At 43.6% G+C, this 22,405-nt stretch overlaps 1 protein-coding gene across 3 annotated transcripts in view; it reads right to left on the bottom strand.

Annotated features, from left to right (window-relative positions):
- Positions 1–22,405, bottom strand: part of TRAPPC9 (trafficking protein particle complex subunit 9) — an 831,265-nt gene that overhangs the window by 659,351 nt on the left and 149,509 nt on the right. For all 3 annotated transcript variants that reach the window (XM_073330054.1, XM_073330052.1, XM_073330055.1), the window contains exon 15: positions 15,748–15,911. In XM_073330054.1, coding sequence (XP_073186155.1) covers positions 15,748–15,911 — 164 coding nt within the window. The remainder of the gene's footprint in view (positions 1–15,747; positions 15,912–22,405) is intronic.

Raw genomic sequence — 22,405 nt, 5'->3', positions numbered from 1 at the left:
GGAGATGTGCTTCTCCTTATCAAAAGGGAGGTCCTGTTTTGTGGTTTTGACCTCCTGTGGGAAGCTGCTGGATTGTAGCCAAAGTTGCTGCGCATGACCACACATGTGGCGAGGCAATGGGAGTATGTATCCGCAGTATCCATGACTGCGTGGACCCTCATCCTGGCCACCAGGCAACCCTCCTCCAGGAGGGTGCAGAAGCACTGTCTCTTGTCCAACGAAGATTAACTAAGTACACTATACTAACAACTATTTACAGCTAAAAAAACAAAGAAGAACTATATACAAATGGATGAAAATGGTCTTGCAGTCAAGCTATTATCATGAAGGAACAGGGATTCAGACTCTGGCCAGGAGGCGGTAAGAGGGAACTGAAGAGGCGTCGATCCACACAACCTAATATAACCTCGCCTGACACACAAGGCAAAACATGCGACACACGCGGGTCAACAGACTGCTACAAAAAAATCTTCCAGCTCCGGCACATTGCATGCAGGTGCACCAGAGTTTACAATACATAAAGGGACCACCACTAGAAGAAGAAAGGCTACTTACCTAGCAATTCTAGCTCTGAGAAGACTGTCAGTACAAATCCACACTCCTGTCCTTACTCATTTATTCAGTCTTATCTCAGATTTTGTTTATGTGTGTGTCTAGACCACATAGTGGGACAGGACTAACATTACCATAAAACTTCAACAACAGTAAAATGAAACCACCATTAATATTAAGCGCTTATCTACCAAGAAAAAAATTGACCAAAAAGAAAAAGATAGAGGGTTCCAAGTTCTCTTTCCACAGTAGTCACAAGAAACAGAAGTGGGGTTAAGGCAATGGCTCCTCATGAACTTGAGGAAACAAGTGTGCAGTTACAACAGCCAGAGGGTTCCAATCTCTGTTCTGAAAGAGTGGAACAGCTACACAGACAATATTCTGTTTAATATTTGTTCTCAGCTGAAAATTAATTTGCATCTTCTTGTATTTCACTGTCAATTTATTAATGCTGACATCTCATAGCTACTGTAGAATATAATTGACAGGAATTATTGTGTGTGTGTTTTAGAAGCAGATGGTTTGTTTGAAGAAATCTAATTCCAATGTGAAATGTATTACATCTAGGGATGAGAATATAATAAGAATGACTTTTTTAATTTTTCACACCTAAATGGGTTTTGCTTGATAATGGCTACAGTGTAGGACTGCTTTTCATATTAGTCAAGCAAGGTGGATGAGGTAATATTGGACCAACTTCTGTTGGCGAGAGAGACAAGCTTTCAAGCTTACACAGAGCTCATCTTCAGGTCTGGGAAATGTACTCAAGACTGTCACAGCTTAACACAAGGTGGAACAGATTGTTAAGCATAAGTAGTTAACACATATGTCCAGGGACTATGCAAGGTGAAGTGGCCAGTTAACACCTCTCCAGTCATAGGGGGAAAGGGGCGGGGGGGGGGGAGGAAGATGGGGTGAGGGTGTTAAGTGAGTTATAGATTTTTGTAATAACCCATAAATCCAGTATCTCTATTCAGTCCATGTATATTAGTATCTAGAAAAGTTATTAAATTAAGCTCTCAGGCTTGTTTTTTGAAGGTGTTGTGCAGGTTTTCTTTGAGGATGAGGACTGAGAGGTCAGATCCATATGGATTCCAGTATGGAGTAGTAGGTGACCACTAGCAGTGTGTTTATTAAAGTGTTTTATTTCTGTATTGAAGCAGTTTCTCTCAGAATATTTAGGTGGCCTGTTACATGATGTGACCTACTTCACTGGTAGAGTGTCATTGTTTGGTGAAGGCTATTTTAAGTGTTTTAAGGTGTATATCCTGGACTTTCTCCTCGGCACTTATTCTGTGGTAGAGTGCCTGGCTGTAGATAACAGATTTCTTTGTGTGTTTGGGGTGATTACTGGATCTGTGAAAGTAGGTGTGATGATCCATGGGTTCAGCCACCTGAGGACAGCCATCCAACAAAAACAAACCACAAAAAAAGCAGAACCAACTACAACTCCATAACCCTCACAAAGCCAGCCTGGGAGAACGAACCCACATGAGGTATCATCAAAAAATTACAACCCATACTTAATGGGGACCACATGCTGAAAGACATCTTTCCTGAACCACCTCTTCTGGCCCCAACCACTCCAAGCCAGAAGCTCCCCATAGACCAGGACACACCAACTCCAAGTGACACCAGACCCTGCCAGAACAACAGATGCAAAACCTGTAAACATATCTCCACTACTACAATGATCAATACCCCACTGCCCGCCCCACAACAACCTTTCAAGATCTATGGGTCCTATACATGCATATCACAACATGTGGTTGTGACACTCTATCTCGGGGGAACACCCAGCACCCCCATGTTCATCCTTATAATATGATTGTGTGGTATCCAATGCAAAGTTTGCCATGTCGGGTGTCTTCGGAAGGCTCATGATGCACTGAGCATTGTTATAATATTATTATAGATTGTAATTTCACGTATATAGCTATGAGGTTGAAAATGTGTCCTCATGGCTTCAAACAAGCCCAGGCAAAACTCTCCAGAAACAGAGGGGCAGGTCACACTTCATCAGGGCACGTATAGGACATACCCAGCCCAGCTTCACAGAAACAAAGGACACTGGCCTAGGCAGCAACAAAAGATCTGTTGGACTCTTGAGTGAGTCACCCCTCTTCCCTTGGTCAGTCAGGGACTACGATGAAGTAATGCTCACCTGACCCTTAAGTGGTGGGTGGGAGCAAAGCCAGGACGGAAGAAGAATATGATAAAAGGGAGAGACGTTTGCCACGCTCTTCCTCTCTCTTCCACCTCCATCTACAGACATCACCACCAAGCGACTGAAGCACTGATCAAAGGGGAGAGCCTGGCTGAAGGGCAACTAGCCAGCCTGTGGTAAGAAGCATCTAAGTTTGTAAGGACACTGAAAGTGTTAAGATCAGCTTAGAATGCATTTTGTTTTTATTTCATTTGACCAAAGCTGACTTCTTGTGCTTTCACTTATTATCACTTAAAATCTATCTTTGCAGAGAGCCCCCACCTTGGGATAACAAGCCTGATTCCTAGGGTTGTGTCTCGGATGCTGGCTAGTATCATTCTGTTGCATAGTCCAAGCAGCGGTAGCTGGGAGCAGCTTACATACCAGAGGCTGTGCATGAACATCCCGGGAGTCGGGGTTCTCACAGCAGAGCAGGGTGAGGCTGGCTCCCAGAGTCGAGGATTGGAGTCCTCGGTCACCGGTCCAGATAACACCAGGGGAACGTCCCATTGCTGTACCTCATCAAGTGCACTAAATGCCCCAACAACAACTTTGTTGGTGAAACCAATCATTATGCTCTCAAGCGAACTCACACAGAAAAATGTAAGAGACAAAAACACCATTTTCACCTGTGCGTGAACACTTTTATATGTGACCTCTCCACTTTTAAAGGAAACTGCAAAACAAGAGAGAGTGGATTTATGGGTTATTACAACAATATATAACCCACTTAACACCCCCCCGCAGCCTTTTTTTTCCACCTCCCCCTGTGACTGGAGAGGTATTAACAGGCTACTTCACCTGGATTGGTCCCTTGAAACACATGGTAACTACTTATGCTAAACAGTATGTTCCACCTTGTAATTAGCTGACATTCTGAGCACTTTTCCCAGACCTAAAGAAGAGCTCTGTGTAAGTCCAATAAAAGATATTATCTCACCCACCTTGTGTCTCTAACATCCTGGGACCAACATGGCTACAACACCACTACTTTTCAGGTATCCCCAATAATGTCACAGCAGACCTAGTTACTGAACTTTGTGACTTTGTCCTCACCCACAACTATTTCATATTTGGGGACGATTTATACCTTCAAGCCAGCGGCACTGCTATACCGCATGGCCCCACAGTATGCCAACATTTTTATGGCTTACTTAGAACAACGCTTCCTCAGCTCTCGTCCCATAGTGCCCCTACTCTATTTGCGCTACATTGATGACATCTTCATCATCTGGACCCATGGGAAGAAAATCTGAGGAATTCCGCCAGGATTTCAACAATTTCCACCCCATCATCAACCTCAGCCTGGACCAGTCCACACAAGAGAGCCACTTCCTGGACATTACAGTGCAAATAAGCAATGGTCACATAAACACCACCCTATACCAGAAACCTACTAACCGCTAAACTTACCTACATGCCTCCAGCTTTCATTCAGACCACATCACATGATCTATGGGCTACAGCCAAGCCTTAAGATACAACTGCATTTGCTCCAATCCCTCAGACAGAGGCACACATCTACAGGATCTCTATCAAGCGTTCTTACAACTACAATACCCACCTGCTGAGTGAAGAAAGAGTGACAGAGCCAGAAGGGTACCCAGAAGTCACCTATTACAGGACAGGTCCAAAAAAAAGGAAGTAACAGAACGCCATTAGCGGTCACCTACAGCCTCCAACTAAAATCTCTCCAGCGCATCATCAAGGATCTACAACCTATCCTGAAGGATGATCCCTCACTTTCAGACCTTGGGAGACAAGCCAGTCCTCGCTTACAGACAGCCCCCCCAACCTGAAGCAGATACTCACCAGCAACTACACACCACACAACAGAAACACTTACCCAGGAACCAATCCCTGCAACAAACCCCATTGCCAACTCTGTCCGCATATCTATTCAAGGGACACCATCATAGGACCTAACCACATCACCCACACCATCAGGGGCTCGTTCCCCTGCACATCTACCAATGTGATATTTGCCATCATGTGCCAGCAATGCTCCTCTGCCATGTACGCTGGCCAAACTGGACAGTCTCTGTGCACAAGAATAAATGGACACAAATCAGACATCAAGAATGGCACCTTTCAAAAACCAGTAGGAGAGCACTTCAATCTCCCTGGATACTCAATAACAGACTTAAGAGTGGCCATTCTTCAACAAAAAAACTTCAAAAACAGACTTCAACGAGCAATTGCAGAACTGGAATTAATTTGCAAACTTGACACCATCAAATTAGGCCTGAATAAAGACTGGGAGTGGCTGGGTCACAACAAAGTAATTTTCCCTCTGTTGATACACACTCCTGCTTGTCAACTGTTGGGAATGGGCCACATCCACCCTGATTGAATTGGCCTTTTTAGCTCTCACCCCCCCACTTGGTAAGGCAACTCCCAACTTTTCATGTGCTGTATATTTATACCTGCCTACTGTATTTTCCACTCCATGCATCTGATGAAGTGGGTTATAGCCCACAAAAGTTTATGACCAAATAAATTTGTTAGTCTCTAAGATGCCACAAGGATTCCTCGTTGTTTTTGCGGATACAGACTAAGACAGCTACCTGTCTGATACTTTTCATATGTTAGTCCTCCATCTACGAGAGTTAAACAAACAAAATAATATTTGTTTTATATATGGGACTATTAAGACTTGCAAGGGAAATTGACTGCAATTAATTTAATGTCCCACAGAGATTCAAAACGAGATATTTTATAGCCTTTCTTAACCTAATGTCAGTAACAGCAACAGACTTAGAGGTAAAAATAACACTCTCACACAATATTCTTTTTCCTCCATAAAAGATGGAAGAAAGTATATACAGAAAAATTATTGTTCTACATGTTACGGAAAAGTAGTTTCTGGCTTTTGCACCTAAGATATCAATTCAATAAAATGAGGGAATTTGCAAAATTAAGCCCATCGTTTCTTTAAATCTTGACTTCAAAGAAAAAGTGACAACCTAAGGCATTAGGATGTATGCCCAACTCATGAAATCCAATTTGCCAGACTGCAGACAAAATACCAACTTTTAAACATGTTAATTTATTGAATCAAACCAAAAATAATTTAAAAACATGCTGGAAACAATATTTACTCACAAGAAAATTTCCCTGAACAAGTTTACTGAAGATCCATTGTAACCAAGAGTAAGCTTTTGAGGTGGAATAGTCCATACCACTACACAAGAACTCAGAGCTTTTTGTGACGATGTCTCTCAGATGCCTAAGGCATACAAGAGTATAAACCATCCAATGAAGTTTGGTAGGGCTAATGAGTGATAACAGGCACCATAGCAAAAGATCCAGATTAAGTGGGAGTCACTAGTGAAACAAGCTCAATATGTCATAAGAACTGTCATACTGCATCACACCTGTGGTTGACCTATTCTGTCATATCTTTGACAGTTGCCAGAACTACATACTTCAAAGAACAGTACAGAAGTCTCCACAGTAATCTGCCCCAATGAAGGTGTCATTCCTGATCCCTAATAGTTAGAGATTGATTTGGTTTCACATCTCTTCCATTTCTCTTAGCATTAACTGTTAATAGGAATATATGAATTGTCATACAGCAGAGGTCCTGAACAACTAAGATTGCCTGATGTAATGTGGCTTCTATATCACCTGCTTCCTTTTTTTGCCTGTCTTTCCCAAGAAATCTCTAAATTAAGGGGTGAAATGGGGCAGTGTACACATTTTGATTATCTCAGTCCCACAAGAAAGCAAATATGTATATAGCTGTTGAATTGAAGGCCCATTTACGATAAGTAAGCTTCACTCTCTGGGGCACAGTGATATAGCTAATACTTAGAGAACTTGGAAGGCAACAAAATGCTGAAAAGATTTATGCAACTTAGCTGCCATCTGTTCAGCCAACCTACAAATCCATTAGCCTTTCTTTACAGGTAAGAAATGATTTAAAGAGAATTTGATACATCACTGAAACATATACTGAAGTTTTCTGCCCTGAGCAACAAGCTCTGGCTGGCCTATCGGTTGATGTATGCAGTTGTCACATCAGATCACGACATGCGAGCCCTTGGAGCAGGATTCTCAGAGATGTGCAGGACCAAAATAACAGTTTCAGCATATTAATAATGAGGAGACAAGAGCCTAGAATTTTAAGCATAACAAATGATTTCAGGTTCCTGACTTCAGACACTTTCACGGGTTCTGATATTTCAGAAAGTGCTGAGCACCCAGCCTCCAAAAAAACCAGGCACAGTTACAGAGTCTCAAGTTGGTCATCCAAAATCACCATCACTTTTGAAAATGTTCTGGCAGGTGTCTTGATACAAAATGGTCTCCACAGGGAAGAAGCCCCACTAGAATACCACCATTGCAGAAACTAGCCATGACAAATTTCTTTGCCTCCTCACTCTCTGGTAGGTGGAGCAGTATAGCAGTGGGCAAGACCTGAATTTCATATGTGGAACTGGAAAGGAGTGGTATTTGGGAAAATGTCTGCTAAGTGAGCTATAGTTTATAAAAACAGAATGAATTCCCATTGCAAAAAGATCTCTCCTGAAGAACTTGATTCTCTCTCTAACTGTATTGATAATTACATTTTTGAAGTTCAAGACATTAAAATGGTTTAGCGGGCAATGTATAAAATGTCAATCCACAGACAGTTTCTAAGCTTATGTTTAAATTTAAAATCCTCAATTTCAAATGAACAATACTTAACCCTGCAAATCTGGGTTTACAAGGAAAAACTGGCAGGTGCAACCTTCCACAATTCAGTAATTACAGTTTATATTGCCAGGTTTCAGAGTAACAGCCGTGTTAGTCTGTATTCGCAAAAAGAAAAGGAGTACTTGTGCATTTCATAGAATCATAGAATATCAGGGTTGGAAGGGACCTCAGAAGGTCATCTAGTCCAACCCCCTGCTCAAAGCAGGACCAATCCCCAACTAAATCATCCCAGCCAAGGCTTTGTCAAGCCTGACCTTAAAAATATCTAAAGAAGGAGATTCCACCACCTCCCTAGGTAACGCATTCCAGTGTTTCACCACCCTCCTAGGGAAAAAGTTTTTCCTAATATCCAACCTAAACTTCCCCCACTGCAACTTGAGACCATTACTCCTTGTTCTGTCATCAGCTACCACTGAGAACAGTCTAGATCCATCCTCTTTGGAATCCCCCTTCAGGTAGCTGAAAGCAGCTATCAAATCCCCCCTCATTCGTCTCTTCTGCAGACTAAACAATCCCAGTTCCCTCAGCCTCTCCTCATAAGTCATGTGTTCCAGTCCCCTAATTATTTTTGTTGCCTTCCGCTGGACTCTTTCCAATTTTTCCACATCCTTCTTGTAGTGTGGGGCCCAAAACTGGACACAGTACTCCAGAAAAGGCCTCACCAATATCAAATAGAGGGGAACGATCATGTCCCTCAATCTGCTGGCAATGCCCCTACTTATACAGCCCAAAATGCCATTGGCCTTCTTGGCAACAAGGGCACACTGTTGACTCATATCCAGCTTCTCGTCCACTGTAAACCCTAGGTCCTTTTCTGCAGAACTGCTGCGGAGCCATTTGGTCCCTAGTCTGTAGCGGTGCATGGGATTCTTCCATCCTAAATTCAGGACTCTGCACTTGTCCTTCTTGAACCTCATCAGATTTCTTTTGGCCCAATCCTCTCATTTGTCTAGGGCCCTCTGTATCCTATCCCTACCCTCCAGCGTATCTACCACTCCTCCCAGTTTAGTGTCATCTGCAAACTTGCTAAGGGTGCAATCCACACCATCCTCCAGATCATTTATGAAGATATTGAAAAAAACCGGCCCCAGGACCGACCCTTGGGGCACTCCACTTGATACCGGCTGCCAACTAGACATAGAGACATTGATCACTACCAGTTGAGCCCGACAATCTAGCCAACTTTCCCTCCCTTATCTTAAGTTTATTTGAAAAGCTGTTAAGAATCAGAATTATACTCATCTATGAACAAGAATTTAAATTTACAAGTAACGTTTAAAATTAAAAACTAGCATTAGTAAGAACCAGTCTGAAAAATGCTACATACCTTACAAGGTCAGAGAATCAATAGCTTCATGCAAGATCTTTGGTTAAAAATAGCTTCCATCTGAAAATCTAGGAAGGGGGATGGGCTTCAGAGCCCAAGCTCAAGTCTGAGATACAACTTCATAGAACAGCCTATACAGCTATTTTTACAACGTTAATGGGAGCCCCGCTACCTCCAAGTTGGTCAACCCAGCTGTGCAGCTTCACTAAATAATGCTGTGTAGAAATACCCTTAAAGACTGAAGAGCGTATGTAGTAAAACTCTCGCCACTACCATTGCATCCCATATAACAACTTCCTAGCTAGATTCAATTTTCTGATATTGTGCAAATAAATTAAGTCAAACAATGTTGCACTAACAAAAATGCAAAAATTAATTTAACATTTGTGCTCCAAATCTATTCTCTCTGAAGATCTGTGCTAAGACCTGTATATTGGTAAACTGTGCTACAAACCATTTCAAAGCTGACATTAAGGGAGCATGTACATGTCCGTTCCAGTACTCCAGAACCAAGGGCATAAGAAGTCTCCAATCCCTAACTGTCCCTCCATTACTCTGTCTCCTGGTGCATCCCTCCTTAAGTCTCTAAAGTTGAAGTGAAGACTGGTATTTATCTATAGAGCCAACATATTTAGTAAGCAGGACTTATTTTGGTAAGTAACCTTTCTCTCCTTTATGACATTGTGTCTACAAATCACCACTGAGAGAGACTAGCTAGCAGTTACAATGTTCGGGGGAGGGCTAATCAGGGCTGTTAATTGAAAAGGGACTGAAGGATCCAGTCTGATCTGGACTCACACTGAGAAAATAATGTTTTGAAAAGGTATGACAAAGGATGTAACTGCTGCTCTCCACAGCTGGCACACTGAACAGGTTGATGCTCCAAACACTGCTTACCAACCCACCCGATAGAAAGTCGAAGTCCTTCTGGTATGGGAACTTCAGAAAGTACATGGCCTGCATATATACAAAACCTGATCTATTTCAATAAGTCTCTGGACTGAAGGGTACTCAATTACCTTAAGTTAATTTTTCCCTTCTCAAAATCAAAAGGAGGTAGTAAATAAGAGAAAGAGGAGATCATGCCTTTTTTCTTCCAGCGGGTCGGGAGAGGAGGAGAGAATATTCTGTAAAATGTGCTCATCTACCTGTTTGAAATCTATCCCATTAATCCATAATAAACCTGGATATAAGATTTATGATAATGATCCAAATCTCATTGCTTCTAAAAATATCTTAAGGCAGAGGAGGCTTTTAATATCTCATCTAGTAAGCATTCTGGCTGGTCTTCTTACAAGCAATTTTTCCTTTCTTTAAAAAAAAGATATTAAGACCATTGATTACACTACAAGAGGACTGGGGTTTTCTGGGGGAAATCTCCAATAAACTCCTCTTAACTGTTGGTCCAGCTCTTAGCACACAGGTGGGCAAACTACGGCCCATGGCACTGTCCTGCCCAACACCTGAGCTCCCGGCCAGGGAGAATAGTCCCCAGCCCCTCCCCTGCTGTCCCTCCTCCCCCGCAGCCTCAGCTCGCCACGCGGGTAGTGCAGCTTGCGCCCGCCCACCTCCCAGACTTCCCAATAAGCCTGTCTTGCCCGCTCTGAGTGGCCTGGTAAGGGGGCAGGGGGAGGGGGAGGGATTGGATAAGGGACAGAAAGTCCTGGGGGTCAGTCAGGGGACAGGGTGGTTGGATGGGGCAGAGATTTGGGGGGGGGGGAGTGCTCAGGAGACAGGGAGCAGGGGGGGTTGGCTAGGGGGTGGGGTCCGGGGGGGGGGGGGGTTGGGGCAGGGGAAATAGCCAGGCTGTTTGCAGAGGCACAGCCTTCCCCACCCAGCCCTCCATATCGTTTCACAAACCTGATGTGGCCCTCGGGCCAAAAAGTTTGGCTACCCATCTTAGCACATGCAGTTTCCCAAAATCATGCCGTATGGGAGGCAAGAGCACAGTGGAACAGTCTTGTTTTGATTATCAAAACAGACTAAATGAGCATTGTTTCTTGGAGTTATGAACACAATTAACCTGGGTGAAATAAACCACCTTTTTTCTCTGTCATATTAGAATATACAACTTAAGAAAAGAAATTAGTATATAGGTTCTTATATACTTATATTGTTGTTCTTCAAGATGTGTTGCTCATGTCCATGCAATGCTTGGTGTGTGCATGCTGTCTGCACAGTTGCTGCAGATTTTTCCCTCAGAGGTATCCATAAGGCTGGCTCTAGCGCCCCCTGAGGCCATGGACATATGTGCTGGTATAAGGGGTGTTGCCAGCCCCGCACCCTCTCAGCTACTTCTTGCTGTTATCTCCAATGGAGGGGTAGGGCAGTGGGTCATGGAATGGACAAGACCACCACATCTTGAAGAACAATTACAAAAGGTTAGTAACAATTTTTGCTTCTTCAAGTGCTTGCTCATGTCCATTCCATGCTAGGTGACTCACAAGCAGTACCCTTGGAGGTGGGCTTGGAGTTTATGGATGTGCTGACTGCAATACCACTCTTCCAAAGCTGGCATCGCCATAGACCGTTTGGGTGACAGCACAGTGGGACAGTAAGGTATGAACCGACGACCATGTTGCAGATGTCCTTGATTGGTACTTGTGTGAGGAATGCTGCTGATGAGCTCTGAGCTCTTGTGGAAAGAGTGGTTACAATGGTTGGAGGCAAAACCTTCACCTACTCATAGCAAGGCAGGATACAGGCAGTTATTCAGGACAAGATTCTTTGGGATGACAGTGGAAGGCCTCTCATTCTTTCCAATATTGCTACGAAGAGTTGTATAGACTTGCGGAAAGGCTTAGTCCTCTCAATATAGAAGTCTAGGGCTCGCCAAACATGTAATATATGGAGCAGACTCTCCTTGGCAGTCTTGTGAGGTTTCAGAAAAGAGCGGAAGAAAAATGTCCTGGTTCTTGTGGAATTGTGACACCACCTTTGGAAGGAAGGCCAGATGCAGCTGGACCTTGTCCTTGAAAAATACGATATAAGGGGGTTCTGACATCAGGGTTTGGATCTCAGAGACCCTTCTGGGCGAGGTGACCACCACTAGAAAGTCGAACTTCCAAGTCAGAAGCAGTATGGAACAAGATGCTAACGGCTCGATGGGAGGTTCTGTGAGCATTGACAGGACCAGGTTTAAGTTCCATGGGGGAATCGGGTCATGAACCTGAGGGTAGAGTCTTTCCAGGATCTTGAAAAATATGATTGTCATCTCATGGGAGAATACTGATTTGCCCTCCACTGGACAGCCAAGATAGCTGTCAAGTGAACCTTAAAAGAGGTGGAGCAGATCATCCAGTACAGACTACAGAGAAGACTAGGATGGAGAAAGATTCCTCTCGGAGGCCTAACTAGTGAAGCGTTTGCACTTCGCTAAATAGTTAGTCCTGGTGGAATGCTTTCTGCTACCTAGCAAGACTTGCCAAGCCTGTTCTGAGCAGGCCTGCTCTTCAGGGTTCAGCCACACAGCAACCATGCCGTCAGGTGCAGGGAGGTTCAGTTCAGGTGAAGCAACCGACTGCGGTCTTGTGAAATCAAGTCCAGACGTGGTGGGAGCGCTAGAGGAGCTGCCACTGAGAGCTTCTCCCATCAACACAGCTACTGCCTCACAGGGAAGTGGATTAATTAAGCCGATAGGAGAGCTCTTGCCCACTGGGTTAGAGCCTTCTTTAAAACACTACAGCAGCGCTTATGCAGCGTTTTCAGTGTAGATGTGCCCACAGAAGTGCTGACAGGACATGCCGGTGAATAAACAACACACACGGGATGGACTTAAGTAGCAGGGGACAATACATACCCTCCTCCCACTCTCACTTATCAGGTATTTAACTGGGCCCAGTGCAGGATTACAGGGCTCTCCCCATATACTCAGTAACCCAGGGTGGACGTGCCTAGGCCCAGCCCTAAGACTCAGCTCACTTTTCAATACCTTCTGCTTCCTCTGGCACAGGCCAGGGGAAGAGGTAAAAGCTCCAAGGTGCTAGGCGGTATACAAAAACAAAAAGATAGACTGTAAAGTCTTTGGGGTAGGGACTAAGCATAAAATGAGAACAAGGGGAGACAGACAGATGGGACTACAAGGGAACAGGACAATAATATTGGTCAGAATGATGGGCATTGGTCCAAGCATACCAGCAGCATAGCCATTCTCAAGCCTTAAAGTGACATTTGATATTATGTATGGATTTTCCTCTATTAAAAGATTTTTAAAAAAAGGTTAATCTCAGGTGCTGAACATCAGGGAGGACCTAACCAGAAAACAAAGGTGTGTTGCTGTGATGCACCCAAAGCTGTGGACTCACTGGAGGATGTTACTGCAATTTAAAAATCGCCTGTTACAACAAGACAGAAATCAGAGAAGTGCAGGGCTGGAAGGGATCTCAAGAGGTCATCTAGTCCAAGTCCCCACATTCAGGCAGGATCAGTTATACCTAGACCATCTGTAACAGGTCTTTAATCTGTTCTGAAAAACATCCATTGAAGAAGATTCATCAACCACCCTTCGTAACGTATTCCAATACTTAACTGTCCTGAGGCAATGTCTGCACTACAAAATTATATCAACCTAATTATTAAATCGCTTCCATGGCGCAAGCTTGGCTCCTTATGTTGGTGGTGCACATCCACACTGGAAGCGCTTGTATCAATTGTATTGTCAGAGCTGAGGCATTGTGGGATGGCTCCTGAAAGACGGTAACAGTCGACGTAAGCAACGCAGTGTCTACACTGACACTGCATCTACCTAATTACATTGACTGTATCTCTATGCCACTGGGGGAGGTGGTCTTACTAAATCAGCATAGACAGGCACTTACACCATTGGGAGCCAAATTTAAGTGACAATACTTCCGCAGCTAGTTCAATGCTACGCATCTTACAGCAACCTAACACTGTAGTGTAGACCAGGCCTTTGAAACACATTGGCTATAGGTCGGAATATTTGCTCACTACAATTAAAGTTCAGGAAAGAAGCACTACAGGGGTAATTCAAGGTGGCAAAAAAAATCATTTCCTGGATGAATGCATCACATAAAGACATTACTGGGAATCACTGTCAAAATGCTCCTTCAAAGCCTTGTATCTGGCTGCCCAAAATCAGCGGCCAGCTGATCAGCCTCAGCGGTCCACCCCTGGGAAAACTTTTCCCCCTTCAGTTCGGAAATAGTATGTAGAGTAAAGCAGGCTGCGATGACCATTGGAATATTTTCCTCACTGAGGTCTAACCAGCCACATTGACCAAAGGCACATTCAACGGTCATTTGACACTTGCTGAGTCTGCTGTTGAAGTGCACCTTGCTGCTGTCTAGGTCCCAGTATAAAGCTTCATGAGCCACGGGAGCAAGGGGTAGGTGGGTTCTCCCAGGATCACTATGGGAATTTTCACATCATCCATTGGAATCTTCTGGTCTGGAAAGAAAGTCCTAGCGTGCAGCTTTCTATACAGTCCAGTCTTCCGAAAGATGCCTGCATCATGCACCTTCCCTGAACACCCAGCATTGACGTCAGTGAAACAGCCCCAGTAGATACTTGGAATACTACACACTGGAAATGAGTATCAGAAGCTCTTTCTTATGGTTTAAATGCTTATGCTTAGTACGCTATAAATATTCCACTGTAGGAATGGCAAGCCTGGATATGTAAGAAAATAAAATTGACATCTGATGATTTTTCTTGCCTTAGTATCCAGGCGCATGTTTCCAACCCACCCTGTTTATGGAAACCCAAATTTTTAATTCAAAAGACATGAATCTGTTACGTTACACAAATTTTTAAGACACAGGTATAGTATTAGAACTACTATCATGTGCCTATCACAACTCTTGCAGTATCAAGATTGTAAGCTCTTTGGGTAGAGTTAATATTTTTATTATGTGTGTGTACACTGCATAACAATGTGGATGTCAATCCCAGATGGGGCCTGTAAATATTTTTACAGTACCAATTATAGTAATGACAAGATACTTTTCAGCTTTTTAATTCAATCTATGCAATCTCCCTGGGGACTCTCCGTACAGGCAGAGAGCCCCTCACAGATGATCGGCAGGTCCTGTTTTCTGAAGCTGCAGAGAAGAGGCAATCCCAATGTAGAAATGGCAATCTTGGATACTCAGTAAAGAAAAATCATCAAATTTTATTTTCTCACTATGCAATTAAGAATGAACAAAAATATAGTTGTGTATGTAATTTCCATTGCAAGAAAATACTAACTTGCTTTCATCTGATTCTACATTTATTCTGTTAATATAATCTTCATAATGATGCCTTAGAAAAAAATACATGGAGACAGGAAAATTTATGCATGTATCCTATTCTTTCTTCATTTTCAATTATCCTTTTAATTCACAAAATAGTTTATTTTGTTCAATCTCATATTCTATCAATTGTTCTTTTCCACATTTTTTCCTGCTGCAGAAACTATGACTAGGATGGCAGCTGGGCATTTTTTCCCCCCATTAAGTCTTTCAAGTAAGGAAACTTTAGGGTTAAAACAAGATTATTCTTTAATAAACCACCTTGCTTATGCATATTCCATTTCTCTACAAAATACCATCTCATTTATCTGATTTCTTCATAGTCAATGTAGTATCTATGGCTAGACAATCATTGGCTCCTATTATATATTATAATAAGAAATGATGGTTTTAGAGATGAGATTTCTGCTTCTGTCTACTTTAAAGTTAAGATTCATTGATTCAGAATAAAAGCTGTCAAAATGGCATTAACTTCAAATCTACTTTCACATGGTTTTTGAAAATCAAGAACATATTGATGTTTACTGGATCTGATGTCCAAAGAGGACATTGATGTCCAACTAAAAGATCCCGCTGAATCTTTATTAGGGGAGAGGGTTACTTGAATTCTGAAACATCACTCCACTAAGACAGAGTCTGTCACAACCACTTTGTACACGCTTCTCTTGAAGCAAGGGATTTTTCTAATCAGACACCAGCATACATACCTTTTGAGTTGACTGTTTTTGCTGTGACCTCTAGTTTCTCCAGAGGTTCTGTTCCAATATTTTCTAATTTAATGACAAGTTGCTGGGTCTCTCCATTGTAAAGCTGGACAGATACGCTGGTGGAAATTTCATCCCCTGAGGAAGGCTGCAATGTGTGAGCAGACCTATAAATAAAGATAGATATGCAAATTAAATACTGTGTTAAACATTAATCACATCTTAAGAACCTAACCACAATACAAAACGTAACAGAAATCAGAGAATCCAGTCAACCTGTCCTTGGTGGTTTACAAAATACTGAACCTTTAAAAAAAAATTGCAGCTAGCTTCATCTTATACTCCTTCTCCAGCTCTTCAATTCCAGCTTAATTTTTAGTGGCTACTCTATTCAGGAACTATTAGGAGCAAGAACTAATAAGCTCATAATCAGAGTTTTGAAAGGGTATAAAAGAATTCACTTCTAGCTGCGGGAGTTCGCTAAACAAATTGCTGCTTATATAACAAAACTGAACTGTGCAAGGGTGGGGGAAAGCAAGATGAAACCTTAAAAAACTGAATTTTAAAGGTTGGATGTGACCTAATTTTTCAAATGAGGTTTATCTAGTACTTTGGTTACTGAATGTCAACTAAGAGTGGCGTGGAACACACAAAGTTTTAAAAAAATAATTCAACTGAGAAAGGGACTCGGGATAGACACCAGGGTGAATGCTCCCTAGAACAGTGTTTTTCAAAGTACGGGTCACGACCCAATACTGGGTCACAGAATGTCAGGCACTGGGTGACCTTGCTGATTCAAAGTGTAACAATTGTTGCCGTGCAGCAGCTCCAAAGGCCCACGCAGCAGGGACCTGGAGAGGAGAGAGGTAGAGGGTGGGCAGGAACTGGGGAGGGGAGCAAGTTGGGGCTTGGAGGGCTGCTGCAGGCCTCTCCCCCAGGTCCAGAGCTCACTGCTGCCAGCCACGAGAGAATCATAGAATATCAGGGTTGGAAGGGACCCCAGAAGGTCATCTAGTCCAACCCCCTGCTTGAAGCAGGACCAATTCCCAGTTAAATCATCCCAGCCAGGGCTTTGTCAAGCCTGACCTTAAAAACCTCTAAGGAAGGAGATTCTACCACCTCCCTAGGTAACGCATTCCAGTGTTTCACCACCCTCTTAGTGAAAAAGTTTTTCCTAATATCCAATCTAAACCTCCCCCACTGCAACTTGAGACCATTACTCCTCGTTCTGTCATCTGCTACCATTGAGAACAGTCTAGAGCCATCCTCTTTGGAACCCCCTTTCAGGTAGTTGAAAGCAGCTATCAAATCCCCCCTCATTCTTCTCTTCTGCAGGCTAAACAATCCCAGTTCCCTCAGCCTCTCCTCATAAGTCATGTGTTCTAGACCCCTAATCATTTTTGTTGCCCTTCGCTGGACTCTCTCCAATTTATCCACATCCTTCTTGTAGTGTGGGGCCCAAAACTGGACACAGTACTCCAGATGAGGCCTCACCAATGTCGAATAGAGGGGAATGATCACGTCCCTCAATCTGCTCGCTATGCCCCTACTTATACATCCCAAAATGCCATTGGCCTTCTTGGCAACAAGGGCACACTGCTGACTCATATCCAGCTTCTCGTCCACTGTCACCCCTAGGTCCTTTTCCGCAGAGCTGCTGCCTAGCCATTCGGTCCCTAGTCTGTAGCGGTGCATTGGGTTCTTCCGTCCTAAGTGCAGGACCCTGCACTTATCCTTCTTGAACCTCATCAGATTTCTTTTGGCCCAATCCTCCAATTTGTCTAGGTCCTTCTGTATCCTATCCCTCCCCTCCAGCGTATCTACCACTCCTCCCAGTTTAGTATCATCCGCAAATTTGCTGAGAGTGCAATCCACACCATCCTCCAGATCATTTATGAAGATATTGAACAAAACCGGCCCCAGGACCGACCCTTGGGGGACTCCACTTGATAACGACTGCCAACTAGACATGAAGCCATTGATCACTACCCGTTGAGCCCGACAATCTAGCCAGCTTTCTACCCACTTTATAGTGCATTCATCCAGCCCATACTTCCTTAACTTGCTGACAAGAATACGGTGGGAGACAGTGTCAAAAGCTTTGCTAAAGTCAAGAAACAATACATCCACTGCTTTCCCTTCATCCACAGAACCAGTAATCTCATCATAAAAGGCGATTAGATTAGTCAGGCATGACCTTCCCTTGGTGAATCCATGCTGGCTGTTCCTGATCACTTTCCTCTCATGCAAGTGCATCAAGATTGATTCTTTGAGGACCTGCTCCATGATTTTTCCAGGGACTGAGGTGAGGCTGACAGGCCTGTAGTTCCCAGGATCCTCCTCCTTCCCTTTTTTAAAGATTGGCACTACATTAGCCTTTTTCCAGTCATCCGGGACTTCCCCAGTTCGCCACGAGTTTTCAAAGATAATGGCCAATGGCTCTGCAATCACAGCCGCCAATTCCTTCAGCACTCTCGGATGCAACTCGTCCGGCCCCATGGACTTGTGCACGTCCAGATTTTCTAAATAGTCCCTAACTACCTCTATCTCCACAGAGGGCTGGCCATCCACTCCCCATTTTGTGATGCCCAGCGCAGCAGTCTAGGAGCTGACCTTGTTAGTGAAAACAGAGGCAAAAAAAGCATTGAGTACATTAGCTTTTTCCACATCCTCTGTCACTAGGTTGCCTCCCTCATTCAGTAAGGGGCCCACACTTTCCTTGGCTTTCTTCTTGTTGCCAACATACCTGAAGAAACCCTTCTGGTTACTCTTGACATCTCTGGCTAGCTGCAGCTCCAGGTGCGATTTGGCCCTCCTGATATCATTCCTACATGCCCGAGCAATATTTTTATACTCTTCCCTGGTCATATGTCCAACCTTCCACTTCTTGTAAGCTTCTTTTTTATGTTTAAGATCCGCTAGGATTTCACCATTAAGCCAAGCTGGTCGCCTGCCATATTTACTATTCTTTCGACTCATCGGGATGGTTTGTCCCTGTAACCTCAACAGGGATTCCTTGAAATACAGCCAGCTCTCCTGGACTCCTTTCCCCTTCATGTTAGTCCCCCAGGGGATCCTGGCCACCCTTTCCCTGAGGGAGTCGAAGTCTGCTTTTCTGAAGTCCAGGGTCCGGATCCTGCTGCTTACCTTTGTTCCCTGCGTCAGGATCCTGAACTCAACCAACTCATGGTCACTGCCTCCCAGATTCCCATCCACTTTTGCTTCCCCCACTAATTCTACCCGGTTTGTGAGCAGCAGGTCAAGAAAAGCGCCCCCCCTAGTTGGCTCCTCTAGCACTTGCGCCAGGAAATTGTCCCCTATGCTTTCCAAAAACTTCCTGGATTGTCTATGCACCGCTGTATTGCTCTCCCAGCAGATATCAGGAAAATTAAAGTCACCCATGAGAATCAGGGCATGCGATCTAGTAGCTTCCGTGAGCTGCCGGAAGAAAGCCTCATCTACCTCATCCCCCTGGTCCGGTGGTCTATAGCAGACTCCTACCACTACATCACTCTTGTTGCACACACTTCTAAACTTAATCCAGAGACACTCAGGTTTTTCTACAGTTTCGTACCGGAGCTCTGAGCAGTCATACTGCTCCCTTACATACAGTGCTACTCCCCCACCTTTTCTGCCTTTGAGATGGACCCTTCCCTCAGAACGCTGCGCAGAGGGAGAGAGAGGCCCTTCCCATGGAGCCCCCTCCTGCACCCTGAACCCTCTCATCTCCAGCTCCACTCTAAAGCCCTCACCCTCAGACAGAGCCCTCACTCCTGCACCCCATCCTCTGCCCTACCCTGGGCCACCTCCCACACTCATTACCATAGGTTTACTAAAGCTAGTGTCAGTTATGTAAAGTGGGTTAAACTGGAATGTATTGCAATATTTCAAATTTATGAAAACTCTAGTCAAAAGATATAATTATGTTGGGTAACAGGCCCACCTCTGAAAGATAACATTGATGACCTCTGGGTGAAGGGACCACTCTTGGTGAGATAAAGACCTTCTGAGGTGATCTGCCAACATGTTCCAGGCTCCTGGGAGGTGAGACGCCTCGAGATGAGATGAGTGTCTTGCACAGAAGCCCCATAGATCAACCACCTCCTGATACAGGGCGGAGGATCAGGGCCCTCCTTGCTTGTTGATATAAAACAGGGCCACTGTATTATCTGTCACAACTTGAACTACCTTGCCTGAAACTTTGGGAAGGAACACTTGACAAGCCAGGCACACTGCCCTGAGCTCCCTAACGTTTACGTACAGGAAGAGTTTTTCTCGAGACCAGAGGCCCTGAATCCTAAGGTTGTTGAGGTGGGCTCCCCACCCTATGTCGGATGTATCCAAGACTAAAGACACTGACTGCTATGGGGACACGAAGGACATTTCCCCCCCCATCATTACTGACACCAGGCCAGAAAAACGAAGACAAGGGGAGGGATGGTAAGTACTGAGTCCAAGTGATGTCTGCTCGGGGACTAAACTGACTCTAGCCACACGAGAAGGGGCCTAAGGTTCAGTCTTAGGGCTTGTCTACATTACCCGCTGGATCGACGGGCAGGAATCGATCCAGCAGGGGCTCGATTTATCTCGTCTAGTCTAGATGTGATAACTCTAACGCCAAGCGCCCTCTCATCGACTCCGGTACTCCACCAGGGCAAGAGGCACAGGCAGAGTCGACGGGAGAGCGTCACCTGTCAACTTACCACAGCGAAGACACCGGGGTAAGTAGATCTAAGTACGTAGACTTCAACTACGTTATACATGAAGAAGAGGAGAGCAGTAGTGACTGACTGTACAGTCACGAGGAGTTCACTCAGAAAGAAGCTGTTTGCTTAAGTGACTATTACTAACAAGTTAAATGACTGAAGATTTCTGAAATAATGGTTTAAGTGTGTTTTATATGGTAAATGGAAAATAAAGTGGATGATTTATTCACCAAGGTTTTAATATACTCTAGGAAAAATATCTTTCTCTGAAAATGAATTTTCAGAGCTAAGATTTCTCCAAATGATTCTCCAAGAATTTCTGCAACAGCAAATGCATCATATCAGTCAATTATTGAAATTAACAGATGTTGTATGGTATTGAGGTAGTGCAACGATCAAGGAGGATAGGGTAAATACTTTCAAATTAAACTAGGAAGAGGTCATTGGAGAACTTGGTAAATGCAACTTCAGAGGAGTGTAGAGGAACACAAGACAGATTGGAGTGGATCCTGGAGGGATTCTGATGAGAGGAGTTCAAACAGTGAATGTAAATTGACTATTAAAGGAGCTTTAGAATTGATGGGAGAAGGACTACAGGATAAGAGAGAGAGACGGGGTTACGGTTTTTTGAGGAAACTGAAAATTCTTCATATTGATGGAAAGGAGACAGAGGAGAACAAGGGTGTGAGGGCAAAAGGAATTGAGATTAATAGTTGGTAAATCTATGAGTTCTGTAATTTAAAATTCACATATACTTTTAACACCCTTGTTTGTTAAATCATTATGTAAAGGCTGTCTTCACAGAAAATCATGTATTCACAGTAGGTTTTTAAGGTATTTCAGAATACATATCTATATTTGACACTCAAGTACCCTATGTATGTTTCAGAGACAAGACAGGTGAGGTAATATCTTTTATAGGACTGTCCTCTTTTGGTAAAAGAGACAAACAAGGAGCTCTTCTTCAGATATGGGAAAGGTACTCACAGTATCACAGCTAAATACAAGGTTGAACAGATTGTTCAGCATACGTAGTTAACACATACTCTAAGAGACCACTCAAGGTGATGTGGCCCGTTAACAGCCCTGCAGTCACAAAAAAAAAAAAGGGGGTGAGTGTGTAGGGGAAATTAGTGGGTTAGATTATAGTAACAGGCCATATATCCAGCATCTTTTTAAGACAATTTTTAGTGTATAGCATTAAATTGTTTAATGATCCAGGGTATCATTAAATAATTGCAACCCATACTTGATGGGGACCACTTCCCAAAAGCAATCTTTCCTGAACCCCGTCTTCTGGGGTTCAAACAACTCCCAACCTCTCCAAGCTCATCATCAGAAACTAATTCCCCACAGACCAGGACAGACCAACTCAAAGTGGCACCAGACCCTGCCTGAACAGATACAAAACCTGAAGACTGATCTCCTCCACTGCTACGATGATCAATACCACCACCTACAACAAACCTTCCAAGATCCTACACATGCCTATCACTTGTGGTGTACCTCATCCACTGCACTAAATGACACAACTATGTGGGTGAAACCAGACAATCACTACACTCTCAGATAAACTCATACAAAAAATGATTAAACACAAAATCACCTATGGACAAACAATTTTCACAAAATCAAAGGAAACCTTCATAATACCTTAAAAATGAGCCTGGGAGATTAAATTCATAATTTTGCTGGACACACACACAAAATAAAACCATTTACAATAAAATCCATTAACTAGAAGCAACCTTTAACATAACATTTTAATGAGGGCTCACAGCGAGCCCAACATACAGCTTGGTCAAAAACAATATATACAACTTAATACTGAAGACTTTGCTTGAGTAGACAGTCAGAATGAAATGACACTCCTACTCTGAAGTTAATGAAACAGAAAGGAATTATAGGAACACCCTGGCCCAAACTCGAAATGTTGTATACAGTTACCTATTTAA

Source organism: Lepidochelys kempii, chromosome 2, assembly GCF_965140285.1.
Source record: "Lepidochelys kempii isolate rLepKem1 chromosome 2, rLepKem1.hap1, whole genome shotgun sequence".
NCBI classification, from domain to species: Eukaryota; Metazoa; Chordata; order Testudines; family Cheloniidae; genus Lepidochelys; species Lepidochelys kempii.
The sequence above is the reverse complement of the archived record's forward strand: the minus strand, read 5'-3'. Positions and strand labels throughout refer to the sequence as shown.